Below are 18,539 nucleotides of genomic sequence, written 5' to 3'. Positions count from 1 at the left end.
AGAAAATCATTTTCAATGTATCCGTGGGTTTGCCTTGGCCCTTTCTCCCCCCTACACTGCCCATCTCTATTGCCAACCTCATTTTGCGTCTTCCTGCTCTGTTACCACCAGAGGGGATACCCTATGGGTACAAACCACTCCCATGACTGCCTCAGTTTTTACAGCCAGCCACACAATCTGATTGCAGGGAAATGTCTTCAAATGGTCAGTAGGAAGCCACACCACTTTGTAAATATTTTGTTCATCACCCCTGCTAGAAGACACAGGTTTTTTTTTATTTAAAAATAAAAATTTTTTTAACGTTTTATTTATTTTTGAGACAGGGAGAGACAGAGCATGAACAGGGGAGGGTCAGAGAGAGGGAGACACAGAATCTGAAACAGGCTCCAGGCTCTGAGCTGTCAGCACAGAGCCCGACACAGGGCTCGAACTCACGGACCACGAGATCGTGACCTGAGCCGAAGTCGGCCGCTTAACCGACTGAGCCACCCAGGCGCCCCAGAAGACACAGTTTTAACATCGCTCCCTCCATGAAAACTTTTCTGAGATCTTCTCTGCTATCCCTTGATATCACCTCTGCAACTCTATTAGACCATATATCATAGTACTTCCTATTTGTCTCACGTTAGTCTCCTCATCAACAATGTCAAAAACCCCTTGACATCAAGGACCATGATTTTTCTCTAATATATATCACACACACACACACACCACTCAAATATTACCATAATATATCCCTTAGTTTTTAAAAGCACTTAGGAGAAGCAATATTAACTCTGTGTTCTCTGTCTGGTATTTAAATACTATAATGCTCTTACAAATGTTTAACATATTTTAATAATATTAGCGGGAGGGGAAAGGCTCTGATTAAGAAGGCCTAACTCTTAAATCAGCTAGACTCTCCCTGCTAAGGGAAATCCCATCACAGATGGGCAGCTTGGAAAGCAGTTTGATTCATTCACTACACATTTACTGAAGACTTCTTCTGGGGCCACACAATCATAGCATTATATGTATAAACAGACAGCGCCTTAAATGTAAGAAATGGTTGAAAATTCAGAGAGGACTTTCTTCTGACATCCTGACTAAAAGGTGCAGACCTTTCTAATACGTGTGTGAGAGATATGTAAGCAGGTCAAATGGTGAGTAATGAGAGTCCTAACCAAACACCAGCAAAAGCGTCAAGGGGGAACTGGAAGGAAAATGTCTGATGTCAAATTAGCAAAGGCTCCAGGAGAAAAGCCACAAACTGCATTGTTTATTGAGACATCAGTATTGGAATAGAAATGCTGTGGTCATGAGCTCCCTCCAAGTAACAGAATTTTCAGGTTCCCCTTCTAAAGACAGATGTGATGAGCAGTCCAAGTAAAAAGCTAATATTGACCAGCCAGGAGATGAGTGATTAAGACACAGGGTGATTAAGAGCATTCGGGACGGGTGGGGGCCCCAGTCCACAATGCCCTTAGTGAGCAGACTTGGAGCTCATTCTCTGTAAAATACCTAACGCCAAGGCAAAATATCTTTAAAAGTCTCACTCTTCCCCCCATAGCACAATCACTGAGGCCACCAAAATCAGCAGGACCAGAAAACTCTCATCATGTGCCTTACAATTCTGTTTGATAAAGCCAGTAATGCAGCAAAACTGGTAACCTACTCTCAATACAGGCCAGTATTCATTGTACATACCTCAGGCAAAGAAAGAAAGAAAGAAAGAAAGAAAGAAAGAAAGAAAGAAAGAAAGAAAGAGAAAGAAAGAAAGAAAGAAAAAGAAAGAACTGTGAATGTGTTTAAAAGCAGTGATTAATATTACCATTCAGACTGTTTTCTTTTTTCAGATCTGTAATTTCACTCTGACAATACTCTTTCAAGTTTTGACCAGGTAAAGAAATCTAAAAAGATCTCTTTGTTTAGAGATTTGCAAAAAATACGAAAAGTAGTTGATTCCTGTAGCTTTGCCCAGACTAATAATAGTTACTCGTGTAATTTTATAATTACAGAGAAGAAAAAGAGAACCTGATTTTTAATTGAGCAGACACAATCTATCATCTGAGCTCTAGTGTGAACAGTTCTTTATCTAAACTAGCAGCACAAGCTCAAAGCAGACTGCGTTAGAAACAACTTTTTTGACTCTTACATAAGAGTTGTATTGAAAAGAATTTTGTAAATTTTTTTTAAAAAGTGTATCATTTCTAAACCACAAGTTTAAGAGGAAGCTGATTTAAGAATGACTGCAAACTAATATTTTCACATGAAATGCATCATAATTCACCCTATTTTCCCAAGAAATGAGCTCATCTAAAAAGAGAGATTACTAGGGGCGCCTGGGTGGCGCAGTCGGTTAAGCGTCCGACTTCAGCCAGGTCACGATCTCGCGGTCCGTGAGTTCGAGCCCCGCGTCGGGCTCTGGGCCGATGGCTCGGAGCCTGGAGCCTGTTTCCGATTCTGTGTCTCCCTCTCTCTCTGCCCCTCCCCCGTTCATGCTCTGTCTCTCTCTGTCCCAAAAATAAATAAAAAAAAAAAAAAAAAAAAGAGAGATTACTTGGCTATACATAATTCAAAAGATTTTTTTGAAAAAAAAAAAAAAAGATAGTCTTAATCATAGAAATAGGATAGTTATTGTAGCCCCCACTGGACTAATTCACTCTTCTCAGAGAGTTGGGGTTTTTTTGTTTGTTTTGTTTTTGTTTTGTTTTTTAATAGTTAGAAAGGTTTATCTGAACTGGTGATAGCCCTACCTGTGTGCTGGCAAAAGACCTTATTCTCCTTTCAGGTGTTTAACTGTCTTAGTTCAGCGGAAGACAAAGGATGTTTATAATATTGTGACTTCATGCTCATTGTGGAATTAATCTGTTTTCTCATCTAACCTCTATACTTCCCTCCTCTGCTGCCCCACCCTGCAAGATATATTTACTTCTTAAATTTGGAATAAGTTCTCCCCCCCCCCCTTTGGTTCTTTTCCATTTTGTTCTTTTCCACATTCCTTCCTTACAGAATCCTATGACATTGCAGTCGGAGTGAGAAAGGTGTCAAAGAGCACATGTTCCACTTGCTGAAAATAAAGTGAAAACTCCTTAAAGAATTATTAATTTGAAAGTTGAGGAAAAGTTTGTACCTGCCAAAGTCTAGAGTTCCCACAGGCTTCTCCTGTCAGAGGGGGTTTCCTGCCTAATCTCCAGTTCCATGTAAAAATTCCCTGCTAAACTGAAAGGAAACACACACAGAGGAAACTCTGGACGTAAAACAATTAAGACTATATGTGCCTCAAAAATTAGACACACACACACACACTCTCTCTACAGTTAAGCAGTATAGACCAAGGGGCCCTTCAAGATTTTTAGTATCAATTCTTCTTCACTATTAAGATTCCTTCTTTGTGTCCTGATTTCCAGAGATGAGGAATGTGAAGGATAGCTGGTTTTAGTTCTTGGCAACCAATCGCTAGGAGAGTCCTTTGGTACTTGGAGGACCAGCTCAACCGTCTTATCTTTGCTGGGAGATAAGCTAAAGTCCGTTATCACTTCCAACGGACCACGCTTCAAATATCTGAAGACCACCACCTTACTCTGACTCCAGGATTCCAAAGTAAATGTGACATTTCTCTGATTTCTGTTTTTCCACAGGAGTTTTACTCTTTAAAGCACAAAACAAATTGTTACACAAAAGCAACAATGCGGTATCCGACAAAGGACTCCAGTCTCGAGGGGCAGCCCACCCCCACACAGGCTTCTCACGGCACAGGGGAGACAGAGATGCCCCGAAACGCTCCTCTGACCGCTCAAGGCTCATCACCAAGCGGCTCTGCCTGCTCTTGCTCCTGCTTACGGATTCTGTCTAAAGGACGGCAACCATGCCCAGAGGCGGTGTGACCTGGCCAGGGAGCAGCAGGACTCAGCTGACTACCCTCTTTTCCTGATGCCGTCTAAGTGGGGCCCGTTTCATCAGTGGCCCCATCACGCTGCCCAGTCACGTAAAATTGTCACCGTGGTGACTAGTCATCCTCTTTCCACATCTATGTGATTGGCTTTATGACATAAATCCAAAGCAGGATTTCGTAGTTCCCTACATCAAATTCAGATCATCTCAAAGGTACACATGGGAAATTATCTGGAAGATGCGTTGAGGAAACTTCTGTGTACAAACTTGGGGGTTTGTTTATTCGATCACATTGGCTCCTCCAATCTCAAGTGCAGAATAAGAAAACAGCCTTTCAGCTGAAGGCAACCTAGGGACCGTAATTTGGAGCATTTTGACTCTAACTGAAAAACAAACTTTATTACTAGATAGTGTAATTTTCTGTTAGTCACTTGATCATTATTCGGACTTTTTTTTTTTTTTTTTTTTTTCATTTGATGAAACAGTTTGCTGGGTTGTAGGGTAGTTCTATTTTTAACTTTTTGAGGAACCTTCATACTGTTTCCAGAGTGGCTGCACCAGTTTGCATTCCCACCAACAGTGCAAGAAGGTTCCTTTTTCCACACATCCTCACCAATGCTTGTTGTTTCTGTGTTTTTGATTTCAGCCATTCTGACAGGTGATAGGTGATACCTCATTGTAGTCTTGGTTTGCATTTCCCTGACGATGAGTGATTCACAGCATTATTTACAAAAGCCAAATTATAGAAGCAGCCCAAGTGTCCATTGATAGACGAATGGATAAATAAGATGTGATATGTATATTTGGTATGGTATGATACATGCTATGTATATCACAAGATGTGGGATGTTTATGCATCCAACAGAGTCTTATCCAGCCATCAAAAAGAATGTAATCTTGCTATTCACAATGATGTGGATGGAGCTAGAATATATTATACTAAGTGAAATAAGTCAGTCAGAGAAAAACAAATCCATTACGACTTTACTCACATGTGGAATTTAAGAAACAAAACAAATGAGCAAAGGGAAGGAGACAAAGGGAGAGGCAAGCCAAGAAACAGACTCTTAACTACTGAGAACAAACTGATGGTCGCCAGAGGGGAAGTGGGTTGGGAGATGGGTGAAATAGGTGATGGGGAATAAGGAGTGTACTTGTCATGATGAACACTGGGTGATGTATGGGATTGTTGAATCACTACATTGTACACCTGAAGCTAATAGAACGGTGTATATTAACTATGCTGTAATTTATTTATTTTTTTTTTAATTTTTTTTTTAACATTTATTTTTGAGACAGAGAGAGACAGAGCATGAACAGGGGAGGGGCAGAGAGAAAGGGAGACACAGAATCCGAAACAGGCTCCAGGCTCTGAGCGGTCAGCACAGAGCCCGACGCGGGGCTCGAACTCACGGACCGTGAGATCGTGACCTGAGCTGAAGTCGGACGCTTAACCAACTGAGCCACCCAGGCGCCCCAACTATGCTGTAATTTAAAAAAAAAAGAATGGTTTGCACAATCAGAACCTTATTCTTTATCTTTCAGACACATTAATAATAAAATAGCCAAAAACACATGGCAGATTTGTAAAAGGATTATTTTTCTATGCATTTGAAAGCCTCTTTGACCAAACACAAAAATAGTATAAAGTTATATGCCTATCACATAAATTCAGACTTCAGTGTAATTGATGCTATAGAATAATTGCTTCCTTTGATCATGAGAAAAATCAACAAACAGCACAAGATTGCTTTTACCCAATTACCTACCTGCCTTCTAGAACTACGCTGCGCTCCGGGCTAGAAAGTACACAATTCAGGCCAGACTGCACTTTCAAAAACATTTCCCCTTTTAGCTGTTGATCTATCACTGAGCTTTGAAATAATCTGCTGATATCATCGATTTTTCAGGAGAGAAGGGAGGCCCCTCCCTCAGCGTTCATGACTAAGGCTATCTGTATGGAAACAGGCCCCTGGTTGCTTAGGAATTCATTGGCTCTCAGCTGTTTCTGAAGCGGTAACCTTTAGTCTGCCTGAGATACCATCATTCATCTTCAGAGTCATGGAGTGTCATGCTACATAAAAAGAGGTTATTATTTGAAATACCTTTAAGAGATGCCTATCAAGTAAGGGAAGAGCCAGAGTAACGGTTACGTGTCTAACAGAAAATTGTAACATTTGTGTACATCCACAGCCTCTCTGGACATTTTTAATGTGGCTTTAAAAAAAAAAATTATCAGGTTTTCTTCTATTTGTTTTTCCAAGTTATTAAAGTAACGTTCATTATAACAAGGCAAATAATTCTGAGCTGTATAAAGTTCCATTGCCTTCTCCCTTCTCGCTCCAACCTATGCTCTTGAGGGTGACCCATTGTAAAGCCTGACATGTACATGCGTCTATGTTTTACTATAATTTTTATACAATCTGATACAAACGTACACATACTTAACACATTTCAGTTTTGTAATACAACCTATTACAAACCTGGGATACTGTTTGGCAATTTGTTTCTTAACATTATCACTGACATCTTTCAAAGCCAATATACACAGTTTGACCACATTGTTTGGAATGACTGCACAGTATTTCATAGTATTAATATAAAATAATTTACAAAATCATTCCCCTGTTGAAGAACAATGTTTGCTATTACAATGTTACAGTTAACATACTGGTATATATTTCTCTACATATTATGTTTGTTTGTTTTTAAAATTTCTGTCAGATAGATACCTACACCGGGGGAGTGATATATTAAACAAAATACAAATTCTTAATTTTTAAACAATGTTGCCTACTTAACTCTCCCAAGGGACAGAGCCAACCATGTTAGCATGTGCCCTCTCCCCAACAAAGGTGATAATACTGGATGTGGATATTATCAACGTTTCTAAATAGTATAGAGCTAGTGTATTAAAAAATCGTGTCTTATTGTTTTAATTTATGCTTCTGTGGGACTAGTTTCAATATTCAGCCGTAATTTGGTTGTAGTTCCTATCAAAAGTTATATTCATCACTTGTCAAGAGACCTTGCTTTTTTAAATACTGAAGGGCATAAAACTTTATACTACTTGCTTGGTAAATGCCCCGTGAAACTACAGACATTAACGTACCTAGCAGAAGACTTCTTCTTGCAATTCTATGATTTGAATTGAACTAAGGATGTTATCCAAATTAAACTACAGTATTCTAATTTTTAACCTTCTCACCTAGGTGTCAATCTTAACAATCAAAAGAGGTTTTTTGCCAACCCTTTACTCCAGCTGTCATAGCCAAATTACCAAAACATTATCAAGGGAGCAACCAAAATCTATAAAGATTATCACTGAAGGGTAACATGGTAAGAGAGTGAAAAGGGGCATCTTTGAATTTGGGGACAGGAGGGCTTATCTGAGGTGGTAATGATTAAGATCTGAGTGTCAAAAAAAAAAAAAAAAAAAGAACCAGGTGTGTGCAGTTTAGGAAGAGGAGGGTCCTAGGAAGGCACGGTCAAGAAACAGGTGGGCCAATAGGTCTAGAAAATAGTAAGGTGAAGAGGAGAACAGCAGGATGTAGTGGTATGGATTATACAGCTTGAAAGCGAAGTAGATTTGGGGATAGGAGGTAGGAATCAAGAGTCTTGTTTGCACACGTGAAGTTTGAGACCCATTTTAGATATATATAAGCAACCATAGAGGTGACTCCAGGGTCAAGGAAGGGGCCAGGGCTGACAAACTGGATTTGGCATCAAGATGCCATTAAAAGCCACTGGACTCCAAAAGATCACATAGGGGTCACACGGAGAAGTGAAAGAGTCAGAGGGTGCATACATTGTGATACAACCTCACAGTTAAGCACCACACGTTCTTCAAAAATACAGGTTATTCAGAGTTACCCTAGGACTTAAAGATAGGACTCTGAATATTACATACATCTAAAGTTTTGATATGCATTATTTTAGGGAAACTTACATTGAGTTGTAAGGCAAACATTTTATATTAAAATGCCAGTAATAATCCCTAAAGTATTTTTTGTGGTATCAGATCCTCACGGGTAAAGTGGTGGCATCGTGAGTGAGTGATGGTTCCAGATAAATAGGTAGAAAGTGTTCTGGCTTCATGAGTAAACACAGATTATTGTCTGTCACAAAGCCTTACGTGATACACACAAAGTGTGGAGTAATGAAAGGAAGTTTTAAAAAAGATTTGTGTGAGACAGTAACTTAAAAACAAACGTAAGGACTTTGTTTCCCAAGACCCTGATAATGAGTGCCTCCTTCAATTCTGCAACCTAGGTGTTTCCCTTGCCTCATCCAAGCCCCAGTCAGCTGACTCCTTTTAATTAGTCTGAGAACATGTGTTTCATTTCATTTATTCCAGTGATTAAAATGATGAATGTGGTGGGTATATCAATTAAAACACTGACATGAAAATAAAAGTCTCAATTTAAGGTTTGAGGTAGCCTTGAAAATTGACAAATGCCATGACCTAACACAAATGAAAGTAACTAGACTTCAACTAATTTTAATCTCATAACTTACTTCACATCATGTGATGGGTTCTTGGTGAGTCACTTTTGAAAGCTAAGAAAAAGCTCAACACTGTAACCAAAGAAATCCAATGTATATTTAATTTTCATTTCTCCTCACAAGTTTCTTTCCTCTTTTGGCAATGAAAGTAAAACAAAGAAAGAGTGGCTTTATCATGGAATTGAAACAAATACACACACAAAAAAAGAAACTTCAAAGAATCTGTTTTGTTTTGAGGCCATTAAACCACGTGCCAGGAATTTTCCGAGTAGCTGAAACTCTTAAAATACTTGATGGCTTGCAAAGAAATATTTATATACTAAATACAAGTTGAATTTCTTAACCTGTGAATAAACAATTTTAGAGTAATCTATTTTCATGATTCATTAAATGTATTGTTTATAATGTATAGATACATAACATAAATATGGAATGTATAAAACCTTGATTAAGCACATGTAATACATAACACTATATGAGTGACAATTTTCCTCTAAAAACAAATATGGTAAACTGAATGAATACAGCAATTAAAGAAAAAAAGAGTAAAAGAAAATGGACCTAAGAGAAATGCAGTTTGCTCAGGAACAAAACCAGATAATGAAGAAACAGTTAACTTTTAAACATCACTCCCATTCCTCAGGTTCTGATTGGCTCATTCATACAATTAGCTGACGATAGAAAATGTAGCTTGCAACCATAACTAAAAGGACCTTATTTCAAAGTTCAGAAAAAGACTGTAATTACACAGATTTGATATTTTTATTCCAAAAATACTGTAATTAAAATTAACTTTTTCATATCCTTTTACGCTAGCTAAATAAACCTCATGATCTAAAAACTTAATTTCAAATTCCTATCTCATGCTGCAACATGGTAAGAAAATCAGGATAAATAAAAACAGTAAAGTCTTTACTTTCCATAAATGATTCTATGAAAACTTGAAAAGAGAAAGAATTGAATATTGTATATTTATTCAATGGTTGAAGAAACAGCTAGCACATTTTTAATGTCAGATATGTAGCTATCTCATCATTCAATATGGGCTACACAAATAAATAAAGCTAAAAGAAATGCAGCAAAGATTCAAGAAATACACTCATTAGAAAACAGAACAATGATCAAAGTCATACTATGCGTACAGAAGTCAGAGAGGCCATGGGCAGCAAAAGCCTGTAAGGACCGAAATGGAAACAGAAAAAGATAACAAATAAATGAATAGCACACTGAAACTAAAAGCAATGTGACCACTCTTAAATTCAGGGTTTGAAAGAGAAAGGGTCTTGCTCACCTGAAAGAGGAACATACACAAGACACAGAGCAATGAAGAACGGAAGAGAACCTGGCTTCCATTTCCAACGACAGTTCCACATTTGATCTGAGTGAATCATCCTGCAATGGAAGAAAGCAACCATCAGGACATTCAGCATCCAGTAAGGCAGTAGGACAATAACAGTCAACGTGCAGGTTTTCAGCAGAGATTGGAAAAAAGCAATCGTTATAGAATAGGCGGTTTCCCAATGAAGGTGGGGAAATATTCAGATAATTCAAATTCATTAATCAAAAAATAAAGCAATTTCAGCTTCAACCTTCAGCATCACCAGTCACATGCCCGTCTTACCCCAGAGGATTTTTATATCAACCTCTCCTACAATATCCCAAAAATGTAGACTTCAAGGAAATGCTTTCGTTTTATGACATCTGCTGTGTTACAAATGGAAACAATTTAAAATAAAAATAAGGTGCCCAATTGCCTTCGTTCCCTTAAAATTAAGCAACGAAGGGGAGCCTGGATGGCTAAGTTGCTTAGGTGTCTGACTTTGGCTCAGGTCAGGATGGCGTGTCCGAGCCCCCTGTCGGGCTCTGTGCTGACAGCTCAGAGCCTGGAGCCTGCTACAGATTCTGTGTCTCCCACTCTCTCTCTCTCTCTCTCTCTCTCTCAAAAATAAATAAACATTAAAAAAATTATTTTAGGGGCACCTGGGTGGCTCAGTCGGTTGGGCATCCGACTTCGGCTCAGGTCACGATCTCACAGTCTGTGAGTTCGAGCCCTGCGTCGGGCTCTGGGCTGATGGCTCAGAGCCTGGAGCCTGCTTCCGATTCTGTGTCTCCCTCTCTCTCTGTCCCTCCCCCATTCATGCTCTGTCTCTCTCTGTCTCAAAAATAAATAAAAACGTTAAAAAAAATTAAGAAAAATATAAAAAAAAATAAAAAAATTATTTTAAATTAAGCAATGAAGCATTAACATCCAAAAAGAATAACTACTTTGTAAATGATAGCTATCAATGTTTTTAAGTGGCCACTAAACACCAAGTATTATAGAAACTACAATTAACTCTACAGTGGTCTCGTCTTTAAACTCCAAATTGCACCTACCAATAATTTAGACAGGAACATCCATATTATCTTGGCTTAAAACAGTGGTATGAAACCTTTCATTGACTCACCTCCATCAAAAGAGACAAGTCAGTGAATGGGGCAGCAAGCCACTGTAAGGGCCCACAAAAGGACTGGTTAGCAAGACAGCCATGAAGCAGGAAAATGGTTACGTAGCAGTGAAACAAAAACAATAACAAAAACAAAAACTCCTGATCTTAAAAGTCTCTAAAGGGAGTTTCCATGGTTCCAGGTGACAGTTGAGAATCTTTTTTTATTTCTAAAAAGAGAAACAACTAATCAGATACTTTAGGATCACAGTAATACCTTCTTTACCTGAAGGTTGCTTATCTGGAGTAAAACACGTCATACTAATCACAAAACCAGATATGCAGGGAAGGAAATACTCAAAGGAGAAAAAAATAGACATCAAATGATTTCTGCACTTGCCTCAAGCCTTGTTTCCAGTCCATCCTTTACTGTTAGAGACCACCTACATAGCAGGGCGAACAGGCTCCAGAGTGAGTTAGACCAGGGTTTGCTACTTGTAAACTATTGCACCCCTTTGGAAATGTACTTGACCTCCCTGCACTTCCAACTTTCCACCTGTAAAACAGAAACTCCAATCCACAGAGCTGCTGGATGATGAAATCAGAGTATGTCTTTTGAGAACAGTGACTGACACTTGCCTAGCAAGTGCTCAACAAATATTAGCTATTATTGTTACTACTACCCTGGGCATTCTAATGTAAGTATGGTTACTCTGTCCACAGTAAAATCAAAAGAAAAGCCTTAAACAAGAATGGACCATAGGATGTTTTAAACTAACACCCATCAATTGACTTTGTGACTACTTCTGGATCACCTGGGAACAGAAATGAAATGGATTACTCATGCCTGCCATTAATCCAGAAATTCTGAGCGGTACCTGATATTCATGCCATGTTTTTATATTCACCCAACTAGAATTTCTAGCATCACTTGGTTCCTAATGGAAATTCTAAACCAGGTAAAGCTTAAGAGCTGAGGAGTAGTTTTCTGTATGGAGGGTATGTTTTAAAATACATCCATCGAAAATAGTTGAAATTTGAAGCAATGTTACTGCTTATGGGAAGCAATATGCCACAGTACATCATAATAATATAATAAGAACGGATGTGAGCTTTGGAATAGCACAGAGTTACAACCTGGTGCCTCAATTTATTGTGTGACTTTAGAGGCAAGTCCTTAAAATGCTGAGACTATTTTCTCTTCTGGGTATAGGATGTCATCCATCGAAAAGACAGAGTCACTACTGCATGGCACTTAGTAAGTGCTTTAAAAAGGGGAGATGATAAACTTCTATCACATGAAAGGCTCACTCATTTGGAAGAATGGGTCCATTCATTTTGGATGAATGAGGTGTTTCCCATTCAGGTCATGGATGAATTAGCATGCTTCTAAAACAAACAAACAAACAAACAAACACACACACAATTATATATTCAAAGAAGTTTAGAGCTGGGAATATCAAAGATGAAGTCTAACCTTCACATCCCACAGAGGAGGAAACTGAGGCCCAGAAACATAAAGGGGCAGAGCAATCAAACCTGGCTACCGGCCCTACCATTTATATTCGAGAATATCAGCACGAGAGAACTCCCAGCCTCTTAATCTCTACGGCACATGACAATTTTCCTTTGTCAATACTTGGAGAATGGTCTCCTCTCAAATTTATGTGCTCTCTAAAAAATCCTCAAGGAGGGTCTCCTGGGTGGCTCATTCGGTTAAGCATACAACTCTTGATTCTGGCTCTGGTCATGGACTCACAGTTCGTAAGTTCAAGCTCCTCGTTGGGCTCTAAACTCAGAGTACAAAGCCTGCTTGGAGTTCTCTCTCCCTCTCTTTCTTCCCCTGCCTCTCTCATGCTCTCTCTCTCTCTCTCTCTCTCTCTCTCTCAAAATAAATATATAAACTTAAAAAAAAATCCTTAAGGAATCATCTTTGTTAGCTTGGCAACAATGAGTATTATTTCGTAACGCAACTTTCTTTTGCTATAACAGGTTCTTATTTAGGGATTCCGTAGTCAATCCTGAAGCTGTATCCTTTCAGACAATAGCTGCAAATAATGACCAAGGGCTTCATGCATTCTGGTTCCCAAGACTCCATCACTTCATATTGAGAAGGAACCCAGCACAAGGCAAGCACTCGTAACCAAAGTTAAACCTCATGACTGGTCAACTTTCATCCACTTGACTGTTTACTGAAGAACAGAAACAAACAAATTAAGAATAGAACAGAGGAAGGAAAGCACTATGTGTCTTCTCAGGGGATCGCTTAGCAAAGACACATCCCTGAGATTTAAATAACTTTCTCACAAGAACGGGAAATCCAGATCAGGGTTACTAAGGTTCTAAATAGGAGCTACAAAAAAATATAATACAATCTTGTATTACTTGAGTCGTAGCCTCAAAGTTCTGTTGAAGAGACCAAGAACATTTTTAAGTAAAGGAGAGTCCTACATAGACTTCTGTCACCTGAAAACCATCTAAGCATGAAATTTAAATCCAAGCAATAAAACCTATCATTTCCCAGGCAAGAAAAAAGAAAGTACAATACTAAACAACTTGCCCAAGATCACATAATCAGTGGTGGGAGAGCTAACACATCCCGATGCCACGTGGCTTCCAATTCACCTGTCCCTGAGAACCAAGACACCTCCATTGCAAACTTGCTCCACTTTTCAATCAGCACAGGCCACAACATACAATACGTTTGAGTCCTATTTCAGGAACTTTAGAACCTAACCCTGTTATTGAATTGTTGTTAATGTCAGAATGACCCCTTATGAACGTGACTCAATCCAAACGCATCACTGAAATAATCTGTAGTCTAGAAAACCGAACGTCTTCCACCTCTTCACTCCTTAAAAGTCCAACTTAAGGAGAAATTGATGAAGAAAATTTAAAATCAGTGGAGAAATTGACACGGCACTAATTCTATCATTACTAGCTATAGTCAGAATTACAGATTATTCCTCAGATCCCAACCGTATTTCTATGTCAAATCTTTTCACAAAGGACCACGAGGAGTGGCAAAGAGAGTACCTTAATTCTTCTAGAATGAGAAGAATAGAATTTGGTTTATTCAAGTCTAAGCAGAATTGTATTTCTCCTTTTGGTTAAAGATCATGTTCCTGATCTCAAGCAATGAACAAAAAGAAAAAGTGCTATTCTATCACTCAAGTTCTTTTATTAAGTTTGGCTCACCCCCCATTTCAAAAAGGTAGAAAGGTTTATTCTTCAAGTCTGCACAAATCTTGACTCTTATGTGAGCAGAAGCATCCACTGCACCATGGCTTGTACCCCGGGTGAAATTAAAAGGCAACCCTGAGAAACACACATACACTCCATGTAAAACTAGGACTATCTGAAAAAAGGATAGGGTATCGATCTCCTGGTTGTGATACTGTATTACAGTTTTGCAAAATGTTACCACTGGGAGAAACTGGGTAAAAGGTACATAGGATCTCTACCATTTCATCCAGCTGCCTGTAAATCGACAACTATCTCAATAAAATGTTCAATTAAAAAAGTAAACCCTGAAGCCCTGGCACATAGAACTTACTTTCAGATGATTCAGGCAAAGTATTGTGGTGCATGTACAGAGAGGGGAGGGTGAAGGGAAGAGGAAAGGATGGACAATAAAACAAATGGGATAAACATTTACACTAAGTGATTCCACATTAAAGAATACACATGCGCTCTTCGTATTATTCTTGCAACTTTTATGAAGGTTTAAAATGCTTTATTTTTTTAAAATGTTGATTTATTTACTTCGAGAGAGAGAGGGAAAAAGGGAGCAAATGCACATGCCCGAGTGGGGGAGGGGCAGAGCGAGAGCGAGACAGAGAGAATCCCAAGCAGGCTCCGTGCTGTCAGCAGAGAGCCTGATGCTGGGCTCGAACTCAAGAACCGTGAGACCACGACCTGAGCAGAAATCAAGAGTTGTAAGCTTAACCCAGTGAGCCACCCAGGCATCCCAGTTTAAAATTATTTCCAAATTGGGGCGCCTGGGTGGCTCAGTCGGTTAAGCGTCCGACTTCAGCTCAGGTCACGATCTCGCGGTCCGCGAGTTCGAGCCCCTCGTGTCTCCCTCTCTCTCTGCCCCTCCCCTGTTCATGCTGTGTCTCTCTCTGTCTCAAAAATAAATAAACGTTAAAAAAAAATTTTTTTTTAAATAAAATTATTTCCAAATAAATGTAAACACACCCACACACATTTACACTGAAGCGTATCCATGTCTATCTCATGACACTCCCATCAGTATGAGTGCCTTAGTCACCGCCAGTTTGGTAGAAGTAGCATCTCATTTGGGTTTCCTTTATTTGGACTGGCATGTTCAAATTGTTTTTGTAGTTGTCAATCACAATAGGAATATTTTTCTTCCTAATTTGTGGTTTCTTTTTACAAATGCTATACTAAATATGCTAAGCTTTTGTCATATTCACTATAAATATTTTAAATACAGTTATCTTGAATGCCCTAGGCATTCCAAATAATTGCATCCTGAGTGATGCTTGTAAAGGAAAGTGAGATGATACTCAGGTAACCAGGCTCAAGTTTTATTGGTGTTTTAGTTACCACTGAAATGTCCTTTACATGCTGTCACCCCAGTCACTAAGTATGCATCTTAATGCCATCCAATATAGATAATGCAATAATGCTATCCCACGAGAAATGAAATGGAAAGATACGGGTTTTTGCCCAAGCATGCCACACACATTGAACAAAGCCTTATTCTATTTAGTCTAAAGTCTAAATAGTCTCTAGAAACTTTTAATCATCCCATCAGAAATATAAACTCTGGAAGAGATGGGCAGTTAGAAAAATGGTCAAGTTTAAGGAAGTAGTTGTCAGTTTATTTTTAATGTATAAACTGATTCTCTTTCAAATCATTATTTCCAGAAATCAGAGTGACGTGTCCAGTTAGGCAGTAAAACTACAAGCTTCTAATATTTCCCATAAGCCAAGAGACAATAGCCTCATTCACCATTCACATTGGAAAAGCACAGTGTCATGTAATTTATATAAGCCATAAATGGAACAGGAGTTTCATGCAGCCTGAGATCAGTTAACACAAGTCTTGCTAAATCTACTAAATTTCTTAGGATATGAAAGATATGTAGTCAGTACAACTCCAAATATATTTATGAAATCTATAACTTCATAACTTGAATGTAAGAATATATTAACATTCTCCCCCCACAGAGTAGGCAGAAAATACCTTAGTTTGTGTGCTTGAACCCATTAAAATAAAAATTTAAAAGATAATATCGTTTGTGTTCCCCATTTTAGCATTTTTCAACAAGATAGTAAGAACGTTTACTTTGGAAAGGTTGGTATTATTTCCATATATTCTAACATACTAATATCTAAAAAGAATCAGATCATCTTAAACCATTCCATATGAATTATAAACAGCAAAATGGAAAAAAGAAACCATTTTGATCTGGCAAGAAATGGAAAAACTTTCAGACAGAATAGCTCCATAAAGAAACTCAAATCAGGGTATTAAACTATATTTTATGTGATTAAATGCTCATATTTTGACTCTCTATGACATAAGAGTTTCTAAACATGTGGAATTCAAATGGAGTAAATAACTTAATTTCATGAAGAAATTTTTACAATACCTGTGGATCAGTTTCATGTTATATTTAAAAAATTGGTATTCATACGTTTATTTCATTTCCCATAAGATCTAAATTACCTAGGAAAGCTGAAGGAAACTAGACAAATATCTGCTGTTAAAAGCCTTCCTATATTTTTAGGAAAAACTGAAGTTTAAAACAAATTCACATTCATTCAAAATGTGTCGCCTGTATATGAGAACAAGTCTCCTGTGAGACTGTTGGCTGCATCTCAAAATAAATTATTTCAGGTTATACCTCGCTGAATCCACTGGCATAAATGAAACCCTAAAATTCACAGGTGTGGATTTACTGCACATGCACTTTTAATAAAAATAAGTAGTTCTTTTCTAATTCTACTGCTAACCACCAGGAACAGAGGGGCAGAGGGCTAGGCTTGTGGGTACTACACTTCCTGTTTTAAAAATGCTGGGTAGAAGCTGCAAGGAAGGGAAAGACAGGGCCTGAGGCGCAAGTCTCTACCCAGGTATTAAGCTGAAAGAGGAAATTATGATGGAAACACATAAGGATCCGGTAGCTGGAGGAGGGAGGATGAATATCAACTTCTAGAAACTCTTGGATGTTAGTGGAAGGGAGTAAAATGTCAGCGTATCTGCCCAAGATTAAATAAAACATCAGAGGGAAAATTACATATTACAAGAAAAGGCAGCTTCTCAGAAAGACACAAAAACAGGGCCTTTTTAGAACCATCTTCCTTTTTTTCCATTCTGGAAGGCCCAGGCTGCGCTCAGCGGCCCTTTCGCGGGGTCGCTTGGAGAAACCTCAGAACTTCGATGGTAATTCCGTAAAATTAAAACCTTTTAGGTTTCTCTGACCCTTCATAACCCTATGTCCCCCGCTTCTAATTCCAGACAAGTAGCCTCCCACATCCCATCCCGTAAAATGACAGTCCTTCATTACTTTTTAATCTACACAAGACAACCAAGAAACTTTTCTGCGCGTTTTTTTTTTTTTAAACCATTCAAATAACCCAAAGATCCAAGAATAACTTCTACAGTCAAGGGTGACAATGTGTAAAGTCAACATTTTCCCGGTATAACCAGTACCTTCCAAGCCCCCAGGTGTTGATCCAGGAGCGCTCTTTCTTGGCAGGGCAAGGCCCCTGGATGGAGGAGCGATGCCGGTTACTCCTTGTTTAATTTGACTCGAAAACACGTTTTCCCCATTCTTGAAGCCCTGCCCTTTTTTATTACGCTTTACACCGCCCAAATGTGAGGTTTACCTCTCGCTGGAAAAAAAAAAAAAAAAAAAAAAAAGGAAGCCGCACACGCATGTCACAGCTCCGCCTGGCAATACCTGCTCGCTCCTCGGTGCCTCGGGGGTCAAACTGAAGACAAACCGGTTTATTCTGTCAATGCAGTCGAAGTCCATGCAAAATCATTTAGTTGAGGTGGGGGGTGGGGGGAGGAGGTAGATACAGGTAAAGGTGTGAAGGAATTCTCAGCTGAAAGGTGAGACTTACATGTTGGCATTAAGGTCCTCAGGGGCCGCACGGTCATGGTCCACAGTCCTTCCCCGGCTCTGCTGCTGCGAGCTCCCCGATGGAGACCCCGCGCGCCCCCCGCCGAGCCGCGCGCGGCTGCCCGACCCTCCTTCACGCACTTTCTGGAGAGTTCATCGGGGTTTCCCGGCAGCCACTCCACGCCCGCGCCCGGGGCGGCGCAAGGTGGAAGGCCGGCGCTGCGGAGTTCAAGTGCGGATCGCGGCGGCTAGGGGGCGGACAGGGCGGCAGGTTCCTCCTTCCAGACAAGTTTAAGAAAAGTTAGGGCGAGAAGGTGAGGGCAGGCGGGGCTGCCCCTGAGCCGGTGCTGGGTGCGCGGGCTGATCTGGGCCGCGCGCGGGTGGAGGGGTCCGACCCGGCAGGTCCTCGCCCCCGCCCGCGGGAGGCGGCACGTGGTCACCGCGCCGGGGCTCTCGTCCCCCACCCCCCCACCCCCGCCCGCGGGCCCGGGCTGCTCCCCGCGCCAGTCCGCTCGGCCCGAGCTGTGGGGGGCGGGGGGCTCAGGTGCGGCTGCCCAGGCGGCGTGCGGCGTCTGGCCGGGCCCCGCGCGGCCCTGGGGCGGCCCCAGTCTCGACGCTCCGCGGCGGGGGC

The 18,539-nt window shown here is 40.0% G+C and overlaps 1 protein-coding gene across 4 annotated transcripts in view; it reads right to left on the bottom strand.

Annotated features, from left to right (window-relative positions):
- ADGRG6 (adhesion G protein-coupled receptor G6) overlaps positions 1-18,353 on the bottom strand; it is a 140,389-nt gene extending 122,036 nt beyond the window's left edge. For 3 of the 4 annotated variants that reach the window (XM_007096370.2, XM_007096371.2, XM_042987239.1), the window contains exons 1-2: positions 17,910-18,353; positions 9,671-9,771 (exon numbers count right to left, since the gene is read on the bottom strand). In XM_007096370.2, coding sequence (XP_007096432.2) covers positions 9,671-9,771; positions 17,910-17,911 — 103 coding nt within the window. In that variant the 5' untranslated portion in view covers positions 17,912-18,353. Of the gene's footprint in view, positions 1-9,670; positions 9,772-17,493; positions 17,568-17,909 lie in introns of those variants that run through there. The other variant, XM_015543908.2, reaches the window with a different exon arrangement.
- Between the last annotated feature and the right edge of the window lie 186 nt (positions 18,354-18,539).

The sequence above is a fragment of the Panthera tigris genome, chromosome B2 (genome assembly GCF_018350195.1).
Source record: "Panthera tigris isolate Pti1 chromosome B2, P.tigris_Pti1_mat1.1, whole genome shotgun sequence".
Lineage (NCBI taxonomy): Eukaryota > Metazoa > Chordata > Mammalia > Carnivora > Felidae > Panthera > Panthera tigris.
This window is presented reverse-complemented; position numbering and strand designations above follow the sequence as displayed.